The following is a 25,456-nucleotide window of genomic DNA, read 5'->3' on the forward strand; positions in this document are numbered from 1 at the left end:
CACAAATTTAAATGACATTACATTGAGTGACATTACATATTAAATTCTCAACACATGAATTGTAAATATGAAAAATCAATACATTTTCTGAATACTTTTAAAACTTTTTGTCACAAATTGATGTTTTCTTTTGCAGTGTAGTTTTCAACTATTCTTTCCTTGTTAAAAAACAGTAGTTTCATTGGTTTAAAATAGTTTCATTGGTTTAAAATGGCCCATTGAAAATATTTGATCACATAGCATAAATTAGCATAATCTACACAATTTAAAGTTCTGTAGTTCAAGTAGGGGTGTCTAAATTCATTTAAATTTCTTTTAGTTTAATTCCTATAAAATTGACAGAATTTGGTCAGATAATTTTTAAAGAAGGAAAATTGATTGTATATATATAAGGCACAAATACTGAAAAGTACTGAAAAAATTTCCTTGTTTTTATTCAGTTAGACTAAATAATAAAGTGAACAGTTCTTGTTTTCTAAATAAAATAAATAACATTAATAAAATGTTTTAATTTTCAAAATAATACTTGAATACTTTAATCATTACCAGTAATATTAAGGAGAATGTATAGTTATTTTACCATTACACAATTATTCCACAATGAATATATAAATCAAGAGACATAATAAAAGAAAAAACTTTCAATTCAATAAATCAAGCATTATTAATATTAAGATCCATTCATGTCAATCTACTTTGTAGTAGATATTGTATAATTGTGTTTATATTGTTAATTTTTCACTAAATTTACATTTCATTTCTTTCAGATATATAATTCATTTGTGTTTCACATATAATAAACACAAATTATGAAAATCCGTAGAAACATCTCAGAATTCATTTTCTGGGGAGTTTCTTATGACCAGAACATACAAATATTTTGCTTTGTGCTCTTCTTCTTCTGTTACGTGGCTCTCTTGGTAGGAAACCTTCTGATCCTTGTCTCCATCCAATGCAGTCCTCTTTTTCACCAGCCAGTGTACTACTTCCTCCTTCACTTAGCCTCAGTAGACATCTGCTATACTTCTACTGTGACACCAAAATTAATTGCTGACCTTCTAGTGGAAAGAAAAACCATCTCCTACGGTAACTGCATGTTACAGGTCCTTACCATGCACTTCTTTGGCGGTACCGAGATCTTCATCCTTACGTCCATGGCCTTTGATCGCTACGTTGCCATCTGCAGACCTCTCCACTACATGACCATCATGAGCAGGACAACGTGCAACCTGCTAATCTTAGCTGCTTGGGGTGGTGGGGCTCTTCATGCCTTTCCTCTGTTTTCTACAGCAGTTGGGCTGCCCTTCTGTGGTCCTAATGAGATTGATCACTACTTTTGTAATATTTTTCCTCTGCTGAAAGTTGCCTGCACCGACACCTACATCTTCGGTGTTCTCGTGATTGCCTTTTCAGGTATGGTTGCCTTAGTAACCTTTGTTGTCTTACTTGTTTCTTATGGCATTATATTGTTCACTCTAAGAAACTTCTCGGCTGAGGGGAGACGCAAAGCTCTCTCTACCTGTTGGTCTCATATCACTGTGGTCATCTTATTTTTAGGACCTGACATCTTTATCTACCTTAGACCTCCTACTACTTTTCCTGAGGACAAAACACTTGCACTATTTTACACCATCATTGCTCCTATGTTCAATCCCTTAATCTACACCCTGAGAAATACAGAGATGAAAAACACTATGAGAAAAGTCTGGTGTCAAACATTACATTCCAAGGGAGCACGCAATTAATAGGAGAAGGCGTATTGGCTAAGCAACTTCATGAAAGAAGAGGGTAAACGTGAAAGAAAAAGCCAGGAACTATCTCATAGATTATATCCATCACCACTACCTTGAATGAAAGAGAAATATAGACTATAGATGAAAGTAAAAATTAAATGAATACTAATCCTTGTGTACAAAAAGTACCTTCAAACTAAGTTCATTTGTGGGGTGTATATAGGACTGTGCAATTGGGACAAAGCAAATAAGTTAGTCTTGTATTGATCAGTAAATTATAAAGGAAATTGATTATTGATAATTTTATTAGAAACTTTGGATTTAGGGGTGAGCTTACATAGTGACACATCTTCTGTTGTTGTGTAGAATTGAAGTCTAAAATTAAAATAATAAATTTAATTTTTTGATCCAAAATAGTGTTTTCTAGTGTTATTCAGAAATCTGTTGTGCAAGAGAAATATTTAATGTAGAATCTGTTTTAAAGTGGTTCCTGGGGTTGACTCTCCAATATCCCATCGAAACAAATAATCATAACTAGTGAGGTTGTAATGAGAATCTATGATGCAGAATGCTGAAAACAATTGTATTCCATGTATTCACCAGAATGTAATAACATTTCCCACTAAACTCAAGAAACTGCATAATAAAACCTAAGTGTGGACCTGCTCAAAATTGATAAGCAAATTGGCAGTCATTATATCCAACAAACTTGGCTGTCATTGGATCCAAAGATCTTTCCTACATCATTAAGAAAAGAAAAACTGGAAAAGACAAGTAAGATAGGTCTAAAAACAAATAAAGTAACAATTAAAAAGCAAAATGCCTGCTGGCTCCACTCAGATGTTTATAGCAACTTTATTCATAATTGCCAAATCTGGGAAGCAATGAAGCTGTCCTTCAGTAGTTGACTAGATGTATTTAATATGACAATGATATATTGTTCAGTGCTAAAATTAAATTAGGTATCAAACTTGGAAAAGACATGCAGAAAATTTAAATGCACATTACAAAGTGAAAGAAGACAATCTGAAAGTTCTACCTTACTGTATGATTTCAACTATAAGACATTGTAGAAAATGCAAACCTATAGAAAAAATCAGTGGATGTCAAAGGTTAGAGAAAAGAGGTAGATGAATGGGCAGAGCGCAGAGGATTTTTCGGGCAGTATGTCACAGTTTTGGATATTGTCATTATACATGTTAAAACCCATAGATTGTACAACACCAAGCATGAACCCTAATGTAAGCTGTGAATTTTGGGTGATAAAGATGTGTCAATGCAGATTCATTTGACTGTAACATGTGGAACACTCAGGAGGGGAGGTTGTCCGCATGTGAGCACAAGGGGGATATGGGATCTCTCTGTACTTTTCTTTCAGGTTTGCTGTGAACCTAAAGTTGTGTAATAAATAAAATCTATTAAATAAAAATACATTGTGACACAACATATCAAGCAAATTTTCTTGTCAGGGCAATGAGGAAACATCTGCGAAATCCTTTAGGAAAACCAGAAGGAACTTTTAAGAAAGTATATTTGTACATGCATAATAGGATTTGAACTAAGATCTCTTAAGATACAGACATAAGTAAGACATAGAAGACCTAGATCATTTATTATCAAAGACTTTTTGTTTTTAATGTTAAAGGATCTATTACTAAACTTACAACAGTTACTAAACTTACTGAAAATACAACAAATTTTAAAAGAACAATAAGGTATTATTTTGAATATAATATGGCCAATTAATTGAAAAATATATAGAATGTACAAAATTCTCAAATGATATAAACTACCACAACTCATTTAAAAATAATTAATAGATAATCTCAATATCTCTATATCTTAAAAGAACTGAATTTTCTGTCTCAAAACTACAAAATAGAAATCTCTTTCCCCATTTACTCCTTTATATATTGCTTCACTGGCGAATTCTTCAAAAACTTGAAGAAACCACACTTACTCTACATAAATGTTAAACAAAAAAAGGAGCAATTACATCTGAATTCATTTTATACCACCACCATTTCTCTGATACCCATTTTTGAACTTTTGTAATACATTCTTTAAATTTTTACCATAGATAGTAATATCACTTGTGGAAAAACAGGTTTATTTCTTCCAGTCTGAATGGATTTTTTTTCATTGTAGTGAGTTTTTGCAAGATTTCAGGATATCAAATCAATATACAAAAAATTATTCCACTAGTAAAAAATAATCAGAAAATGAAATTTGTAGATGTCATGTGCAGTAGAATCAACGCATGAAATATTTAAAAATAAATCTCACAACGATATATGTAACAGCATATATGAATTACAGAAGTCTTTAAGAGAGAAATTTAAGAAGACATTAATAATAGAGAATAATTCCATGCTTACAGATCAGATGACTGGACTTCATTAAGAAGTCTGTTTACACACCTGAAATTGCTATTGGCAATTTCACCAATATTAGCAAGAAAGCACCCCCAATATTAGAACAGTCTTTTTATTGCAACTTAAAAGCTTTTTCTAACATTAATTGAAATGAAAGGCATACACATTAGCCCCCACAACATTATAAAAAGCCAAACTTGACGAACTTACCCAACCTGACTTAATGGTAGATTATGAAGCTTCAGAAATCAAAGCACTATGATATTTTTATAAATGTAGACAAGAGATCAATGAAATAGCATGTCTGAAGGATGTCCAATGGAAATGTCTTACCTACAGGTTTGTGGATGACGGAGGGGAGTTAATTAACTGACCTTACATGTGCACATTTTGGGCTTATATGACCTGGTTAATTGATATTTCAAGGTCCACTTTCTATGTAAATCTATGTCTAAAATTTAAACCAATATACATATCTTAAAACATGTTGAGATTTTCAAAATAATTTCAGAGAATTGTCCCAAATGTGTTTGAATAATTGGTTTTTAAATCTCTGCATTTTATTTTATCTTACTGGAAAAGGTTCAGCAGAATGAATATCTGAGGAGACAAGTCTTCCCAAGGAGACTAAAGCTACTCTTATAGCCACTTAGACTGATTATGCAAGTGAGTTAACCATGCTACCTTTTCTGAAGAACTGTCTGCCAACTGTGTTTTACGGCAGTTGCATGCTACGTAAGTGTATTCCATTCAATTTCATTGTTATGTCTATATGTTCTCTTGCCACAGAAGATAATTTCATTACTATAAGAATATCTATGTTCACTTTAGTTTAAGTGTATATGAATCACAAGCAGAATTCCAGTTGATTACGAGAGCACTAAGTTAAGAGTTAATGAAATCTTCAAATTGCAGTGGACTATACTGAGTCCATTTTCATGCTTTTATATTTTCCTGTATTATTATCAAAGAATGGCCCAGTTTTTGATGGCATATCCCAGTGATATGTAATTTCTTAACTCTGAAAAACCTGTCATCCTAAAATAAACTTGTTTCATCTGATTCATTTAAGGTAAGTGTTTAAAAGACCATATTCTGATACCATGAGGAGAAAATTTGGACTTATGGTGAACACTCTACTTTAACTATAAGAGTAATAATTCTTATAATTTTGGTAGTACCACCAAAAGAGATTGAAGCACTTTTATGCAATACTCCCAAGGAAATTAGACAATAATTTGACTACGTTTTGATTAAAATCCAGGGAAATTTCAGGAAGTGATCTGTGTTAAGGTCTGCTCGACAACAACCAACTGTTTCTTAATTTTCTTTCTTTTTACTTAACAGATTCCCAAAACTGAATGTATCCTGATCATTTCCATTACATCTGAACTGTGATAAACATTTGTTTTCTTTGTTCATATACCTTGTTTATATGGAAATTTCAGAAATTCTCACTCAAAAAATGAAAAAGGCAAAGGAACTTTTGAACCATTTTATGTGCATAAACCGTGTTATGTGTATGAACCATGTATGGGACTACAGTGTTTCATATTGTCCCCTGTGTTTCTCATTATATTTCTGAAATTCTATAAAATTATATCAGCTCTATGTATGTGGACAGTGATACTGAGATGGGTTAGCAATAACCTCGATCTTCAGAAAGTCATGGAAGGAGAGAAAGTGAACCCATTTCCTGAGATCCTTATGAAAGCTTTTGATATGCATTAAGAGAATACTTTTAAAAATTGGTGAGGATAATGTCTATGCTTCTCCTGGGTGATTGATTTCTTTCAGTACATTGGCAAGACTGAAGATTTTATAATCTACACACCAACCGTATGTAATACAACTAAAGTGAAAAATAAGACAAAGGTAAAACAACATTTCACTTAATATCCAGCATCTGAAGTTAACTAGGTAACTGGTTTTAATTTTATATTCAAATGATTTATGCTATGGAACTACAATTTGAATTTAAAAAGGCCACCATTTAGTTTATTGTACATGTCTTCAAGCTTCTATGCTTTTCATTGCTGTCGCTAGTCCACCACTTGTAGAATGGGTCCATTAATTGACAAATTGAGCAAATGTGGTCTAGAATATATAATATTATGTGTTGCAATGATGAGAACAATTCTCTTACTGGACTGCATTCAACCACCCCTGTCACTTCTTGCTAACTGAAGTGACCATAATATCATTTCCCTATGATTTCAGGATGAGATTTTAAAATATACTGTGGAGGAAACATTTATGATGAAGAGAAATCAAACCAGAATCCTACCTGAAGAATGAACATTTTGCTGAAACTTATGGAAAATTATTTCACAATGATTTGGAATTGAAAATGCTTGCATTTTTATGAACTACAAGATATACAGACTTAAACCTTCAGGAAGACAGACTGGGTGATCTGTAATCTCTCACCTTTCATATTTTTTGTCTATTGAGATGATGATTCTTCTTCTTGCCACTCCCCTTTGTGTCTCCAGAGACACCCCCTCTCAGTCTGCTCTCAAGTGGGGACACAACCCTGACTGTGTGGGCATCAGCACAGCTGCCCTGTAATATACAACCTATTACTTTCTGATGCCAGGAAATCACTTAGATGCCCTTGATCTGGGTCTCTTTCATTGACTAGTAGGGTTTTGCATATTTAGAGTTGCACCCTGTCTAAGTTGTTTACCATCCTACTTTTCTTGAAAGCAATTTGTTTTAGTAAAAACTCACACACACATATATATATACAAGGAATTGGGGTTAGCTGTAATAAGGTAAGGAGTAAATAGATCAATGAACTAAAAAATCATTGAACTCCATTTAAGTACTGTTCATTGTTGGACACTATGAGCCTGATAAATATTTTTGCTTTGTTAAGAAAAATGGAGACTAGGAAGCCTTTTTGCAATGCAATACTAAGCTCATACAAGGAAAAAAAACTGTGATTTTTTTCTTGATGAAATTAGAGTGGAGTAATAAAATAATCTTTGTCAAGACAATATTGGTATTGTTAAAGTTTTCCAATTAGTGGCAACAGTTATAGAAATGAAATGAAACCTTATAACAATTACTAAGGAGGTGATGCACTGAAATCAATGAATGTTAAATGATCATGATACAACCTCTTGCATGCACAGCCAAGGTACTGCTGTTAATCTGTTCTGTTATGTGTCACATGTTAGCAATTGTAACATGTCAATCTACATGACACTCTGAAGGGCTGAAGCAGTTTCAGACATAAAAATAGGACACAAAGCTCTCTGTAAAGTTAGCCCCAGACCCTAGTCACGTACCAACTTCTGAGAAACTAAAAGAAAAGATACAAATCGCATGAGAAACAGGATGTTCAACTAACCCCAGCCTATTTTTGCTTCTGTACATTGCTTTGTTAGAGACCAGCAGTATCACCCATTTCCTGCAGCAGGTGGGTAAAACAAGATGCCTAAGCCCACAAAGCATTAAACAAGAAACTTAGCTTGCTGAATTTAGGTGAAGGCAGAAAAGTTGCAAAAACTAAGCAAGATGCAGTAAAAATGCCTAAAAAGATGTAACAAGGGCTCGGAGCTGCATTTGGAGAGCTTGCTCGTCAAGTCGCCAGCCGGCTAAAATAAAGCCTCCCTTTTTACAATCTACTTTTCTGTGAGTACCTGTTTCCTTCCTCCTGCTCTGTTGTGCCTGATCTGAGACCCATACAACACCTTTATTAGGGATGTACAGGTAGAGAAAGAAGGTGACAATAATGGCCTAAAACAGTGGGTTCTTTCTAAGTCCACTGACTGAAGACAAGTCTCAGTGATCACTACCGGGATGCCTATGATACTTCCCTTCATTTGACTCACATATTCCAACTTCACATAGAATAATATCATCACATTTTTTCTTATCAAACCAGGTTATTTTCAAGTACCTTTAACTACTTCAATCTCAAAAGGTATGCTGTATCTCTGGTGTCTTTGTAATTTTTATTTAGTCCTGAAAATGTGCATTCTGTTACTTTCTTAATTCTTAGAGTTAGAGAATTTCATTGTTGTAGTCTCTATACACCAATCATATAATAGCTGAATATGTCAAGGCCTTTGTAACACTACATTTAAAAAATCCCATACATAAGTCTCATTTATCTTAAGAGCTAAAGAAAGCAATCAAAACTATAATAGAATATCATTATATTAAAAAGTCTTTGATACAGTAGTATGGAATATTTCAATGCTAAATTAATGATAAAATGAAATGAACTTCTTGATACACAAAGTAAGTTCCTTTGCTTTGCAAGTGTTCAAGAGAAAGCAGGACACCTTATTTCAAATGTGTTATGGAGGGAATTATAAATCATAGCAAACCAGCTACACATTATTTATGAATCTTCACATATTTGAGCTGCTGTGATTTTATATACATATATATATTTCTTCTATCAAACCAGAGTGTATACTGTATAGTGAGGTGTATTTCACATTCCACAATGCCAGTACTGAAGTCTCAGGAAAAGAGGGAGTCAGGCTGAGAATGTTAGGAAAGCTACTAGTTTTAGGACAGAAACACAGAAAAATGTAAGGTCAGGTGCATTGAATTGGAAGGCATGGGCGAGTCAGGATACACACTATGATATTGATCTGTAGAGATTCAGTTAAATTGTGACTCAGAAAGTACTCAACCAGGCCCGCAGTTCATCTTTTGCTTTCAGAGGTAGTTTTGATAAGCCACAGCTTTCTCATGGCATTTTTCACTTCTGCATTCCTCAGTGTGTAGATGAGGGGGTTGAGGAAGGGTGTCCCAATAGTATAAAATACGGACACCATCTTGTCCATGGGGAAAGTGGTTGGGGGACGTGTATAGATGAATATACACGGACCAAAGAATAAGATGACTACAGTGATGTGGGAAGTGCAAGTGGAGAGAGCTTTTTTCCTCCCTTCTGCACTGTGGTTTCGCAGAGAATGTAAGATGACAATGTATGAGATCATCAGAATCACAAAACTGCTTGAGCAAATGGCCCCACTATTAGACACCAACAGCAGGTTGATCACATAAATGTCCATGCATGCAAGTTTCAATAAGGGCTGCATATCACAGCAATAATGATCAATCAAATTGGGTCCACAGAAAGGCAACTTTAAGGCCAGGATAATCTGAGCCATAGAATGTATAAAAGACCCAATCCATGCAAGAATAATCAGAATGATGCAGACCTGCCGTCTCATGATGGTTGGGTACCGCAAGGGCTTGCAGATGGCCACATAGCGGTCAACGGCCATGAGGATGAGGACAAAGATCTCCATGCAGCCAAATAAATGTAGTGCAAAGACTTGAGTCATGCACTCATTATAAGATATGATTTTCTTTGCAGAGAGAGCATCCACAATGAGTCTAGGGGCTGCGGAAGTTGAAAAGCAGAAATCAGCAAAGGACAAATAAAACAGGAAGAAGTACATGGGGCTCCCAAGTGTTTGGCTGGACTTGATGGTCACAATAATAAGTAAATTCCCCATGACTGTTCCTCCATAGAATATGAAGAAGATTACAAAGACCATTTTCTGCCTCATAGGATCCTGTGTCAGTCCTAAGAGTATGAATTCAGTTACGCTGCTATTTTGTTGTGTCATTTTAGTTGATGGAGAAAGCAAAGCTTAAAAATAATCTGCAAAGGAAAAAAGAAAAAATTTATGATATGGAGACACATCTGGAGGTCAAAATGTTAGATCACTTATCAATGGGTAATTACTTACCTTCTGTGTACTGTTTTTATCTGAATAGTATGGAATTCTTAAAATCAATTTGATATGTTTACCTGATTGTATATTGTTTGTATTACACAATATGCTTTTACATTCTTTGAACCAAGTTGTTATAAAATACTCTTCCAAATATATATATGTATATATAAACAATGATTGTCTACATGATTCAGTCTTTCTTAATAAACCTAAACACATTCACACATACAGGAGATGAGGTGTGGGTGGAGAGAGAGACCCAATAAACATCAAATTTTAACAATGAAGGCCCTGCCAGTTGGCCCAGTCCATCAGGAGACTTCCTTAAATGTGCTGCTTTGACTAAGTTTATTTCCTTTAATTTAGCTCTCTCACCTCTCTAGTTATTTAGGCTTAAATTTAGCTCTTTTAAATGTTGTACTTTTTTTACTATACTATGTTGTATAAAGGCAAATCCTTCCCCTATTCATTGTTTTTCTGAGTCTTTCAACATGCTTTATTCATGCATTGAGTCATTGAGACTAAAATGAAGAAGAAATACAGGAAGAAAATTTGCTGTGAATCAGAACAATCTTTTAAATTTATGGTTTACTGTTTACCACCAGGGGTTGAGAAATGAGCTCAGAAAGCTCCAAATCATCACTAAAACTTTCAGTAGAATTCTTGTGATATTTATTTTGACTATCATGTACTCTGATTTCAAGTAAGAAAAGATAGAAATAAAAAGAGAATTAATATTTATTAATGTCTGACTATGTGCCAAACAGTGGATGCCTTGTTTATGCACCTTTATATTCTCCAAACAGTAGCATAGTCCATAACAAATTTTAGTGCCAAACTGGTAAAATATACTTACAACTCACATTCCAGATAAAAGCATAATTTTCAAGGATCAATGGATTTCACACTGCAATCTTAAAAACACAAATACAAAAATAAATTATGGGCAAAAGAACCAATTATAAATAACATGCTCATGTAGAAAGATGTTTAATTTCATTCGTAGTTAAATATATTCAAATTAAACTTTCTATTAGATTATCATTTCCACTTATGTTGAATAGAGAAATCTTTACAGTAAAGACTGTTGACATATATTGCTGACAAACTGTGGGCAACAGTCAATCCCACACATCATCGGTAGCAATTTAAGTGGGTTTAATTTCTTAGGGAGTGATTTTCAACATATATAATATCATAACAGCACATAGATGTTGATCCAGTGATTCCATTTTTTACAGATAAACTCACTACAAGGACAAAGAAAATTATCACAACTCTTTCCATTACAGCAGGAAAGAACTCAAAACTCTTAAGAAGGGAGCTGAATGATTCAGGCATGGTAATTCATTGATAATAACCATTGATAAAGTTATTGATGAATACATAGCAGACATATATGAAATGGTCTCTAAATTTGAATATTTTAAAATTTAAATATGTTAAAAAATTTTAAAATGAAAAATTAGGGAACAGAATGTGTGCTTAGGATGTAGGTCTTAATTAAAAGCATGATAATATATATTACAGTTAAATACACAATTATACAAAGGAATTGTATTTAGGAAAATACCAAAAAAGCATGTACTTGCACTTCTTGTGTGATGAAATTGCATTCTTTGTGTTAGAGATGTGAGCAATGCCTAATTGTTAGGATGTGCCCTTTTGTATTTGATAGCATGATGATTAGTGATGCACTAAAAACACAGCTTTTAATTTTATCTTAAGAGATGGTTTATTATTCACAGTGGCATATCACTGACCCATCACAATGTTCTTCTGGTGTAAACATGAAAGACAGCAATATTTTGAATGCAATAATAAGACCCAAAAGTTTAATATGGTGAGTCATTTTCTGGAACTCAAGGCCTTTTGATAACATCACACCACAGTTTCATTAAACACACATTTTCTGGCTTTCTTGGATGTTTCCAAATGTGCTCTTATTGAAGCTCTTCAACAAATGAATGGCAATTCATTGATGGTTTATAGCTATTAATAATATTATATACAAATCCCTCATCTATATCTGTATATCTATACAGAGACATATAGAGATACAGAGATAGGTACATGTACATAGTCTGCATGATTTACATATCTACAAATAAAAGTACATGAATGATGTGAATTAAGTGTATTTATATATATATACATGTATACAGATACATAAACATACAAATATATACATATTTTAGAATTATATACCCAAGATCCCATATTTTAGAATGAAGTGACATAAGGATGGGAAATTTTGCCAATAAAGTAATGAATTTCAGCAACTAGGTAAAAGTAGGTGGTTAAGAAATATTTGTTGAATGAAGGACCAGAATTAAGAAAATGTCCATAGATAAAATCAGACAGTGATCCATTGTATTCTATACTCAGTTGCGTTGAGAAAAAGGAAAGTCTGAATCCTAATATCCATGCCAAAATCATCATCTCCATGGAATATTTCCAGGAAACCCCCAAATATTTGATTTTTGTCTCCTCAACTCCAATAGCCCTTATCTATTAGTTCCCATTTCCATCAGGAGCTGCTGTGCACACCTTTTATTTCTATCATCTCACTGTAAGATGTAAGGCACTCCTAGATATGCCCTAAACATTCCATCCTTCCACCAATGTGTTGCATGTACTAGATACTTACAGTGGCATTGATCAGACTCATTTGTTCCAAGTAAAAAATGCAACTAGCTTAATCTCCAATTTAAATTTTACCAGCTTTGTAAGAGCTTATGCAGAGATGAGGATGTTCAGTTGCCCTCTTTTCTTTCCAAGGTACTTTGGACACCCTCTGCTCCAAATAGATTTAAAAACAAAAAGTGCTTCTAAAATTATGTCTTCTTCTCTGGAACCAGGAGCTGTTTGCTCTTCCAAAGAGACTATATTCTCACTCACATGCCAGATTGCAGGCTAAGACAGTCAGAGATTCAGTCCCCACTTTCTCAATCCACTCACAAAGGAGTTTGACAGGGAAATGCTTCACTTTTGGTTTCCCTGGAGGAATATTTAAACATGAATGATGCAAAATATTGGAGTCTGGGGAAGGTCATTCCCTAAAGTGTCTCTTCCCTTCCTAATTAAGAAACATTGATGTGATAAATAATTTAATCTCCAATATGGGTTATTACATCATGGAGAAAGGATGGCCTATCCTTGCAATTATGCAAGTGTTCATATGGGACAGTAATGATATCTTTTGCCTGGAAAAAACTAACAATCACTTAGTGCCCAGGACAGGGTGTCTCATTCCTTCTCCAATAAAATGAAATAGGGCTTCTTGAAGGAATGGCTGATTCTAGGTTTGGGACAGGGAATGTACAAGAGGAACTGGGGCATATTGTAATGCAAGAAAGCAAGGAAGTGCTAACACCTACACCCACATATATACTCACACACACACGTGTACTCACACCATGATGAGGATATGCCAGAGGGACACAGGAGCCTGTAAAAGAGGCCACAGTGCCCAAAGCTGGAAAAAAATTGAGCATCAAAATGAATAGCACAAATGTACACATAACCCAAAGTATAAAATAAGTATTTGTGAGTTAAATGATAAATACATTTCTATAACTGGAGAGGAATAAGCTAAATAATTCTAAATGACTTATGTAGATATTCTGCCCTCAAAGTCTCCACCTGTAAGTGTGGGCTGTAAATGTTGACTTCCTTCCAAAAGGCTCATGTGGAGTGGAGGAGGGCGAGACTTCACAAAAGGGACATGTGACACGTGCTACGTCAGCCAGGTGACCAAGTTTAACAGCGACAGTGATAAGTCACACGGAGATCATGTTCCCACTGAGATGAGGTGGTGGAAAAAACACTTTGCCATATAAACTTTCTCCCAATAATCCACAAAACGTATTTTGAGGAAAATATTGGACAAACTTAACTGAGGGCTTTTGTACAAAATGTCTGCCTATTTTTCCTCAAAACTGCCAAGGTCATCACTCAGAAGGAAAAGAGAATCTGTCACTGCCTACGGGTGCCAAAGAAAACACAACAACTTTATGTGATGTTGTATCTGGAATCCAGTTCTGGAGAAGAAGAAAAAATTAGTGAAAACTAATTTGTTAGGAAACTGGTTAAATACAGATTTAAGTTAAAAGTAATTCATTAAAAAATAATTAACATTGACTGATATATTATTTTGACAAATGTGCCATACTAATTAATATAAGATGATAATAAGGGGAATAAGTGTGGAGTTCATGGAAAGTCTGTATTAGTTTTTACAACTTCACTGTGAATGGCATGTTACATTTAATACACCCTCAAAGTTTATCTGTGTTGCAGCATGTCAGAAACTCCATCCTTTCCACACTGAATGATATTCCATTGGATGCAGAACACACTCTGTTTAACCGTTTATATGCTGAAGGACACTAGGGTTGCTCACCCACTTAGGCAGTTGTGAATAATGTGCCATTAACATGAAAGGGCAAGTATCTTTTCAACCCCTGCTTTCAGTTCTTTTGGTATATATGCAGAGGAGAATTGCTAGATCTAATGGTCATTTTATTTTTAACTTTTTGAGGATTGGCATACTGTCTTTCAAACAGGCTGCCCCATTTTACATTCTCATGAACAGGGCACAAGTGTGTGTAATGATGTTGGGCATCTTTTCATACTTTCTGTGTCCATTTATATATATTCTTAGCCTATTTTTTATTCAGGTTGTCACTGACTTATAGAAATTCCTTGTATGTTTTGGATAATGGCTCCTTATCAGATATACATTTACAAGTGTTTCTTCCTACAACACAAGTCACTTTTTCCACTCTCTTAATTGTGGTCTTTGATTCATAGAAGGTTATAATTTTAATGTACTCCAATCTATTTTTTTCTTCTGTAGCCTGTGTCTTTGGTGCCATATTCAAGAAGTTATGGCTTCGTCTAATGTCCTGAAGCTTTTCCTCTGTATTTCCTCCTAAGTGTTTTATAATTTTAGTTCTTATATTTAGGTATTTGATTCATTTTGAGTTATTTCGTATGTACTCTAAGTCACGAGTCTACTTTCATTCTTTTGCATCAGAATATCAAGTTTTCCCATAACCATTTGTTGGAAAATCTATCTTTTCTTCATTGGATACTCTTGGTACCCCTGTAGAAACTGGCTGGAGAAAAATGATGGTACATTTCTGGGTTTTCTAAACTATTCCAGTCACCTAGATACCTGTGTTTATGCCAGTATCACACTGTTCTGTTAACTGTAGCTTTACAGTAAGTTTTGAGATCAGGAAGTATGGGTGCCTCTACTTAGTTGTTCTCAAGACGTTTTTGTCTATAGGGTCCCTTGAGACTCCATGTGAAATTTTTAGATCCTTCTGTATCTTCAAAAACCACCATGTAGTTTTGATAAAGTATGTGTTGAATCTGTATTAGGTATTGAATCTCTATTGTTTTTGGTATTATTGACATCTAAACAATGTTTCTTCTAATCCATGATAATGGGATATATTTCAGAATATGTCTGTATGTGCATATTTATACATGTATAAGAAGAGATTTATTATAAGTGGTTGATTCTTGTACATATTTCAGTTGAGAAGAGCAAAATTTGTACAGCCAATGTCTCATTTTGACTTGAAAGACCAGGAACTGCTGTAAACCATAGCATCCACTGTCCCTATTCAGGTCCACAGGCAGGAAGCTGCTGGAGAATCCAGAAGAGTTCACGTGCCCGTGTGCAGCCCGTGGGGCAGGAAGAGCTGGTGTTTCAGCCCTCAGGCTCTCAGGCAGGAGAATTCCCTCTTACTCAGAGGAGTCAGCCTTTTGTAATTTTCAGGCCTTCAGTTGATTGGGTGAGGAGACCTACATTAGTGAGGGCAATCTGCCTTGCAGTGTACAAGTTCAGATGCTGATACCATGTAGGCAAACATCACAGTCACAACCCCAAGCGTATGCAAGCAAATATTTGTGCACACTGTGGCCCAGTGAAATTAACACATAAAATTAGCCATCATAAGAAAGCCCATATATAAACTGAAGCATATATGGTCAATTAATATACAATAAAGGAGCCATGTACATACATGGGAAAATGACAGCCTTTTCAGCAGCTGGTGTTGGCAAAACAGCATAGCTACATGCAGGAGAATAAAACTGGGTTATTGTCAAACCCCATATACAAAAGTAAACTCAAAATGGATCAAAGATCTGAATGTAAGTCATGAAACCATAAAACTCTTAGAAGGAAAGATAGGCAAAAATCTCTTCAATATAAACATGAGCAACTTTTTCCTGAATGCATCTTCACAGGCAAAGGAAACAAAATAAAAAATGAACAAATGGGACTACATCACGCTTCTGCACAGTAAAGGACACCATCAGCAGAACAAAATGGCATCCTACAGTATGGGAGAATATATTTGTGTCCAACAAGGGGTTATCATTCAAAATATATAAAGAAGTCATACCCTCAACACCCAAAAAGACATAACCTTATTAAAAATTGGGGGGAGGATATGAACAGACACTTCTCCAAAGAAGAAACTCAGATGGCCAACAGGCACATGGAAAGATGATCCACATCACTAATCATCAGGGAAATGCAAATTAAAACCACAATGAGATATCACCTCGCACCAGTTAGGATGGCCAAAGTAGAAAAGACTAGGAACAAAAACTGCTGGTGAGGATGCAGAGAAAGGGGAACCCTCCCTCCCTGCTGGTAGGAATGTAAACTTGTTCAACCATTGTGTAAAGCAATATAGAGGTTCCACAAAAAAACTACAAATAGACAGGAGGAGGAGCCAACATGGCAGCATGAGTAGGACAGAGGGAATCTCCTCCCAAAAACATATATATTTTTGAAAATAAAACAAATACAACTAATCCTAAAAGAGAGACCAGAAGACAGAGGACAACAGCCAGACTACATCCAAATATGCGAGAGCCCAGCGCCTGGTTAAAGGGGTAGGATACAACCCCGGCCTGGTGGGACCTGAGCACACCTCCCCCTAGCTCCCAGTGGGAGGGAGAGGGAGCCCAGGACTGGTAAACACCCAGCCCCAGCCACCCGCACCAGAGCGCAGACACAGTGCATGCGTGGAGGGCTGGAAACTAGGGAAATAGGACAGCAAGACCTCTGAGCAGGTTCCGAAGCTGATGCCCCTGTGACAAAGAAAAGCGAGTGCTTTTTGAAAGTCTTAAAGGGACAGGGACATAACAGCTGGACGGATACCAAACAGGTTACAACGCAGTGGCTGGAAATTACAGGGAAAACGGGGCACACTAACCCCTGGGCAACAGCTCTGAGACCCCTCACAGAGGTAAACAGCCAAAAAGTCCCCTGGTCATTACCCCTCTGGGTACTGCGAAAGCAGAGAAGCAGCCTAAGGCAGACCACACCCACAGAAAGGGAAATTCCTCCATAACAGCCTGGCAAGACACAAAGACTCAGTCTACACACAATTACCCAACACAAGCCACTAGGGGTCGCAGTTGTCCCAGTAAAGACAGGCCAGTAGCAAGTGAAAAGTCTGGCCCTCCCAGCTGACAGTCAATAGCACGTGTCAACATGAAAAGGCAAAAAAATATGATCCAGGCAAGACTAACTCACACAGTTTCGGCATCTGCCACATTTTCCCCTGAGAAGGAACCTGGGAGATAGATTTAACAAGTCTTCCTGAAAAAGAATTCAAAACAAAAGTCATAACCATGCTGATGGACTTGCAGAGAAATATGCAAGAACTAAGGAAGGAGAATACAGAAATAAAACAAGCTCTGGAAGGACTTCAAAACAGAATGGACAACATGCAAGAGGCCATTAATGGACTAGAAAACAGAGAAGAGGAATGCAGAGAAGCTGATGCAGAGAGAGATAAAAGGATCTCCAAGAATGAAAGAATTCTAAGAGAGCTGAGTGAACCTTCGAAATGGAACAACATACGCATTATAGGGGTACCAGAAGAAGAAGAGAGAGAAAAAGGGATAGAAAGTGTCTTTGAAGAAATAATTGCCGAAAACTTCCCAAAACTAGGGGAAGAAATGGCCTCTCAGACCACAGAGGTACACAGAACTCCCATGACAAGGGATCCAAGGAGGGCAACACCAAGACACATAATAATTAAAATGGCAAAGATCAAAGACAAGGACAAAGTATTAAAGGCTGCCAGAGAGAAAAAAAAGGTTACCTACAAAGGAAAACACATCAGGCTATCATCAGACTTCTCAACAGAAACCATACAGGCCAGAAGAGAATGGCATGATATACCTAATGCAATGAAATAGAAGGGCCTCGAACCAAGACTGCTGTATCCAGCATGAATATCATTTAAATATGAAGGAGGGATTAAAAAATTCCCAGACAAGCAAAAGTTGAGGGAATTTGCCCCCGACAAACCACCTTTACAGGGCATCCTACAGGGACTGCTCTAGATGGGAGCACTCCTAAAAAGAGCACAGAACAAAACACCCAACATCTGAAGAAGGGAGGAGGAGGAATAGGTAGGGAGATAAATAAAAAATCATCAGACCACGTTTATAATACATCAACAAGCGAGTTAAGTTAGACAGTAAGATAGTAAAGAAGCTAACCCTTAACCTTTGGTAACCACAAGCTTAAAGCCTGCAATGGCAATAAGTTCATACCTCTCAATAATCACACTATAGGTAAATGGACTGAATGCACCAATCAAAAGACACAGAGTAATAGAATGGATTAGAAAAAGCAAGATCCATCCATATGCTGCTTACAAGAGACTCACCTCAAATCCAAAGACATGCACAGACTTAAAGTCAAGGGATGGAAAAAGATATTTCATGCAAACAACAGAGAGAAGAAAGCAGGTGTTGCAATTATGGTATCAGACTAAAAAGTCTTCAAAATAAAGAAAGTAACAAAAGACAATGAAGCACATTACATAATGATAAAGGGCTGAGTTCAACAAGAGGATATAACCATTATAAATATATATGCACCCAATACAGGAGCACCAACATACCTGAAACAAATACTAACAGAATTAAAGGAGGAAATATAATGCAATGCAGTCATTCTAGGAGACTTCAACACACCACTCACTCCAAAGGACAGATCCACCAGACAGAAAATAAGTAAGGACACAGAGGCACTGAACAACACACTAGAACAGATGGAGCTAATAGACATCTACATAACTCTACATCCAAAAGCAACAAGATAGACATTCTTCTCAAGTGCACATGGAACATTCTCCAGAATAGACCACATACTAGGCCACTAAAAGAGCCTCAGTAAATTCCAAATGATTGAAATCCTACCAACCAAATTTTCAGAACACAAAGGCATAAAACTAGAAATAAACTGTACAAAGAAAGCAAAAAGGCTCACAAACACATGGAGGCTTAACAACACGCTCCTAAATAATCAATGGATCAATGACCAAATCAAAATGGAGATTCAGTAATATTTGGAAACAAATGACAAAAACAACACAAAGACCCAACTACTGTGGGATACAGCAAATGCAGTCTTAAAAGGAAAGTATACAGCAATCCAGGCATATTTAAAGAAGGAAGAAAAATCCCGAATGAATGGTCTAACATCACAATTATCAAAATTTGAAAAAGAACACATGAGGCCTAAGGTCAGCAGAAGGAGGGATATAATAAAGATCAGAGAAGAAATAAATAGAATTGAGAAGAATAAAACAATAGCAAAAATAAATGAAACCAAGAGCTGGTTCTTTGAGAAAACAAACAAAATAGAGAAGCCTCTAGCCAGACTTATTAAGAGGAAAAGAGAGTCAAAACAAATCAACAGAATCAGAAACAAGAAAGGAAAAATCATGTAGGACCCCAAAGAAATACAAAGAATTATTAGAGAGTACTATGAAAACCTATATGCTAACAAGCTGGGAAACCTAGGAGAAATGGACAACTTCCTAGAAAAATACAACCTTCCAAGACTGACCCAGAAAGAAACAGAAAATATAAGCAGACCAATTACCAGCAACAAAATTGAAGCGGTAATCAAAAAACTACCAAAGAACAAAACCCCCTGGCCAAATGGATTCACCTCAGAATTTTATCAGACATACAGGGAAGACATAACACCCATTCTCCTTAAAGTTTTCCAAAAGAAAGAGGAGGAGGGAATACTCCCAAACTCATTCTATGAAGCCAACATCACCCTAATACCAAAACCAGGCAAGACCCCACCATAAAAGAAAACTAAAGACCTATATCCCGGATAAACATAGATGCAAAAATACTCAACAAAATATTAGCAAACCAAATTCAAAAATACATCAGAAGGATCATACACCATGATCAAGTGGGATTCATCCCAGGGATGCAAGGATGGTACAACATTCAAAAGTCCATCAACATCATCCACCACATCAACAAAAAGAAAGACAAAAACCACATGATCATCTCCATAGATGATGAAAAAGCATTTGACAAAGCTCAACATCCATTCATGATAAAAACTCTCAGCAAAATGGGAATAGAGGGCAAGTACCTCAACATAATAAAGGCCATCTATGATAAACCCACAGCCAACATTATATTGAAAAGCAAGAAGCTGAAAGCTTTTCTTCTAAGATCAGGAACTAGACAGGGATACCCACTCTCCCCACTGTTATTTAACATTGTACTGGAGGTCCTAGCCATGGCAATCAGACAAAGCAAAGAAATACAAGGAATCCAGATTGCTAAAGAAGAAGTTAAACTGTCACTATTTGCAGATGACATAATACTATACATAAAAAACTGTAAAGACTCCACTCCAAAACTACTAGAACTGATATTGGAATACAGCAAAGTTGCAGGATACAAAATCAACACACAGAAATCTGTGGCTTTCCTATACACTAACAATGAACCAACAGAAAGAGAAATCAGGAAAACAACTCCATTCACAATTGCATCAAGAAAAAAATAAAATACCTAGGAATAAACCTAATCAAAGAAGTGAAAGACTACTACCCTGAAAACTACAAGTCACTCTTAAGAGAAATTAAAGGGGACACTAACAGATAGAAACGCATCCCATGCTCATGGCCAGGAAGAATTAATATCGTCAAAATGGTCATCCTGCTCAAAACAATATATAGATTTGATGCAATCCCTATGAAACTACCAGCAACATTCTTCTATGAACTGGAACAAATAATTCAAAAATTCATATGGAACCACCAAAGACCCCGAATAGCCAAAGCAATCCAAAGAAAGGAGAATGAAGTAGGGGGGATCTCACTCCCCAACTTCAAGCACTGCTATAAAACCATAGTAATAAAGACAATTTGGTACTGACACAAGAACAGATCCACAGACCAATGGAACAGACTAGAGAATCCAGACATTAACCCAGACATATATGCTCTATTAGTATTTGATAAAGGAGCCATGGACACACAATGGCGAAATGACAGTCTCTTCAACAGATGATGCTGGCAAAACTGGACAGCTACATGTAGGAGAATGAAACTGGACCATTGTCTAACCCCATATACAAAAGTAAACTCAAAATGGATCAAAGATCTGAATTTAAGTCATGAAACCATTAAACTCTTGGAAAAAAGCATACGCAAAAACTTCTTAGACATAAAGATGAGTGACCTCTTCTTGAACATATCTCCCTGGGCAAGGAAAACAACAGCAAAAATGAACAAGTGGGACTATATTAAGCTGCAAAGCTTCTGTACAGCAAAAGACACCATCAACAGAACAAAAAGGAGCCGTGCAGAATGGGAGAATATATTTGTAAATGACAGATCTGATAAAGGCTTGATGTCCAGAATATATAAAGAGCTCACATGCCTCAAAAAACAAAAAACAAATAATCCAATTAAAAAATGGGCAGAGGAACTGAACAGACAGTTCTCCAAAAAAGAAATACAGATGGCCAAGAGACACATGAAAAGATGCTCCACATTGCTAATTATCAGAGAAATGCAAATTAAAACTACAATGAGATATCACCTCACACCAGTAAGGATGGCTGTCATCCAAAAGACAAACAACAACGAATGTTGGCGAGCCTGTGGAGCAAGGGGAACCCTCCTAAACTGCTGGTGGTAGTGTAAATTAGTTCAACCATTTTGGAAAGCAGTATGGAGGTACATCAAAATGCTCAAAACAGACTTACCATTTGACCCAGGATTCCACTCCTAGGAATTTACCCTAAGAACACAGGAGTCAAGTTTGAGAAGGAGAGATGCACCCCTATGTTTCTTACAGCACTATTTACAATAGTCAAGAATTGGAAGCAAGCTATATGTCCATCGATAGAGGAATGAATAAAGAAGAAGTGGTACATATATACAATAGAATACTATTCAGCCATAAGAAGAGGGCCAATCCTACAATTTGCAGCAACATGGATGGAGCTGGAGGGTATTATGCTCAGTGAAATAAGCCAAGCAGACAAAAAGAAATACCAAATGGTTTCACTCATATGTGTAGTATAAGAACAAAGGGAAAACTAAAGGAACAAACAGCAGCAGAATCACAGAACTCAAGAGTGGACTAACAGGTACCAAAGGGAAAGGGACTGGGGAGGATGGGTGGATAGGGAGGGATGAGGTGGGGGAAGAAGAAGTGGGGTATTAAGATTAGCATGCATGGGGGGTTGGGAGAAAGGGGAGGGCTGTACAACACAGAGAAGACAAGTAGTGTTTCTACAACATTGTGCTATGGTGATGGACAGTGACTGTAAAGAGGTTTAAAGGGGGACCTGGTTATACAGAGGATCAAAGCCTAAGTTGGCTACCCCGAAAATGAACTAAGATACGATATCAAAAAGAACTTCCAACATCAGCACTCTCTGGAAGACTCATGCCAGAAGTTGATCATCAAAAAACTTCAGCAAAGAACCACGCGCTGCTACTGGTGTAGATGCACTCATCCCACCGGTTCCTGGACTTGCCATGAGAATGAAGAAGGAGATATCTAAGCTGGCCTGTGCATACAGTAAAACAACAAATTTGACTGGATCTATACTGTTGGAACTCAACCAAGCATTAGGAGAAGTGCAAATTGCAGTGCTCCAAAATCTTACAAATACTGACTGTCTACTGTTAAAAGAACATATGGGATGTGAACAGTCCCCAGGAATGGGCTATTTTAATTTGTCTGATTTCTCTAAGACTGTTCAAGTTCAGTTGGACAATATTCACCATATCACAGATAAATTTTCACAAACACCTAAGGTACCTGACTGGTTTTCTTGGTTTCACTGGAGATGGCTGGTAATTATATGTCTGCTTTCATTATGTAACTGTACTCCTATTATGTTAATGTGTGTGCACAATTTAATTAGTAGTTTACAACCTATACATGCTGAAGTTACTCTATAAGAAGATATGTCAAAGAAATAATCAATCTTCCCATGTTTTCTTCCGCCTGCTACTTCTATAGCTTTTCTTCTTCCTTCCTAATTACAACACTTAAATAGAATTCGTGCCTCATATCGAATTTACCGTGTATCATAATTCTTCCAAGTGGTAAAGATACCTCAAGGCAATGCTTGGCATAGAGGCCACAGGGCATACATATGCAAAGAAGTAAAAACCCAACCATTTCAAACAATAAGGCTTCTCTCTCAGTTACCAACTTTACATTTCCCTGTATGGCCCCGGAAGATGACTGGTTAGCCAGAGATGGGTAAGATTCCTCAAGGGAGGAACAACCTAAGACAGGCACAGTCGCAGGGGGGCCATCAGGTGAGAAATTGGGGATCAACAGAGGTGAGGCTTAGAACCTCTCCCCCCCTGTTCGGAGAGATATCTTCTGCATCCGTGGATGTTTTATTGCCCTTGTCTAGCTTGGGTTAACACATAGTCTACAGGCACACACCTGATCATCTACAATTGCTCTCTTACAACACTAAACTATGTTTTCTACCTTTATCTTGCACCTACCTACCACTTCTGCATTTTATTAAAAATAATAATAATAAAGATCTACATATAAATCAAGTATAAAAATCAAATGAATATTCATATTTGAACTGATTGTTTGTAGTTTATAATGCATGATCAAAACTGAAAGTTTCTGTGATGACTGCCCTTGTACTGTTCACCATGTAACTTATTCACCATGTAAGAATTTGTTCTCCATGTAAGAACTTGTTTGTTATGCTTCAGAAGATTGGAGACTGACGAAAATTGGGTTTGGGGTGGATTAATGATTGTGCATTGAGCATTGACTCCCCTATATAGAATTTTATTGTTTTTAACAACCATTTGATCAATAAATAGGAGAGATGCCCTCTCAAAAAACAAAAAACAAAAAAAAAAAAAAAAAGTACAGACTTCCAGTTGTAAAATAAATAAGTAACCGGGATGTAATGTATAGCATAAGGAATATAGTCAAAATATTGTTAACAACTTGGTATGGTGATAGCTGGTACCTTGAATTATCATGTATATAAATGTTGAATCACTGTGTTGTACACCTGAAACTAATGTAATACTGTGTGTCAACTACCCTTCAATAAAAATAATTATCTACGAAAAAGAAAAAATGAATGGCATGTTCATTTAACACATCCACAAAATTTATCTGTTTTGTAATGTCAGAAACTCCTTTCTTTTTAATATTGAATAATATCCCATTGTATGCAGAACAGATTCTCTTTATCTATTTATGTGTTTATCTATTTATAGGGTTGCTTACACATTTTGGCAGTTGTCCATGTGCCATAAACACAAGTATACAAGTATCACTTCTAGTCTCTGCTTTAAGTTCTTTTGATATATATCCAAAAGGAGAATTGCTAGATCTAATGGACATTCTATTTTTAATTTTCTGAGGAATGTCAAACTTTCTTTCAAACAGGCTGCTCCATTTTACATTCTCATGAACAGGGCACAAGTGTGTGAAGTGATGTTGGGCATCTATTCATATGCTCTTTGCCCATTTGTATTCTTTACTCATTTTAAAATCAGGTTGTCATTGAGTTTTAGGAATTCCTTGCATATTCTGGATAGTGACTCCTTATCAGATGTATATTTGAAAGTTTTTCTTCCTATTCCATTAGTTGCTTTTCCCTCTGTTAACTCTGGTCTTTGATGCACAGAAATTTTTAATTTCAATGTAGTTCATTTTGTCTATTTTTTCTTCAGTAACCTGTGTCTTTGGTGCCATATTTAGGAAATTATTGCCTCATCTAATGTCCTGAAATTTTCCCTCTATATTTTCTTCTAAGTGTTTTACAGTTTTAGCTATTATGTTTAGTTCTTTCATCCATTTGTAGATATTTTGTATATGGTGTAAGTTAAGGGTCAACCTTTATTCTTCGGCATGGGAATATCAAGTTTCCATCACCATTTGTTGAAAAAACTATCCTTTCCCCATTGGATGCTCTTGGTACCCCTGTAGAAATTCATATGACCAAATGTGATGGTATATTTCTGGGCTTTCTAAGCTATTCAATTAGCCTAGATGCCTGCCTTTATACAAGTATCACACTGTTCTGATAACTATACTTCTACAGTAAGTTCTGAAATCAAGAAGTGTGTGACTCCCAACTTAGTTGTTCTCACATCTTTAATGATTATGGGGTCCTTTGAGATTTCACATGAAATTTTCAGATTTTTCTATATCTGCAAAATTGTCATGAATATTTGATAGGGATTTTATTGAATCTCTTTTAGGTATTATTGATGCTAAGCAATATTAAGTCTTCCAA

General features: G+C 36.0%; 2 protein-coding genes across 2 annotated transcripts; one reads left to right on the forward strand and one right to left on the reverse strand.

Moving 5' to 3' along the window:
- Positions 1 to 809: 809 nt before the first annotated feature.
- On the forward strand, positions 810 to 1,745 carry LOC140850175 (olfactory receptor 4P4-like). Its single transcript, XM_073239946.1, has one exon. It carries the CDS (start codon positions 810 to 812, stop codon positions 1,743 to 1,745), a length of 936 nt encoding a protein of 311 aa, XP_073096047.1.
- Positions 1,746 to 8,778: 7,033 nt separating this feature from the next.
- On the reverse strand, positions 8,779 to 9,714 carry LOC140850176 (olfactory receptor 4C11-like). Its single transcript, XM_073239947.1, has one exon. It carries the CDS (start codon positions 9,712 to 9,714, stop codon positions 8,779 to 8,781), a length of 936 nt encoding a protein of 311 aa, XP_073096048.1.
- Between the last annotated feature and the right edge of the window lie 15,742 nt (positions 9,715 to 25,456).

This window comes from Manis javanica, chromosome 6, assembly GCF_040802235.1.
Source record: "Manis javanica isolate MJ-LG chromosome 6, MJ_LKY, whole genome shotgun sequence".
In the NCBI taxonomy this organism is placed as follows: Eukaryota; Metazoa; Chordata; class Mammalia; order Pholidota; family Manidae; genus Manis; species Manis javanica.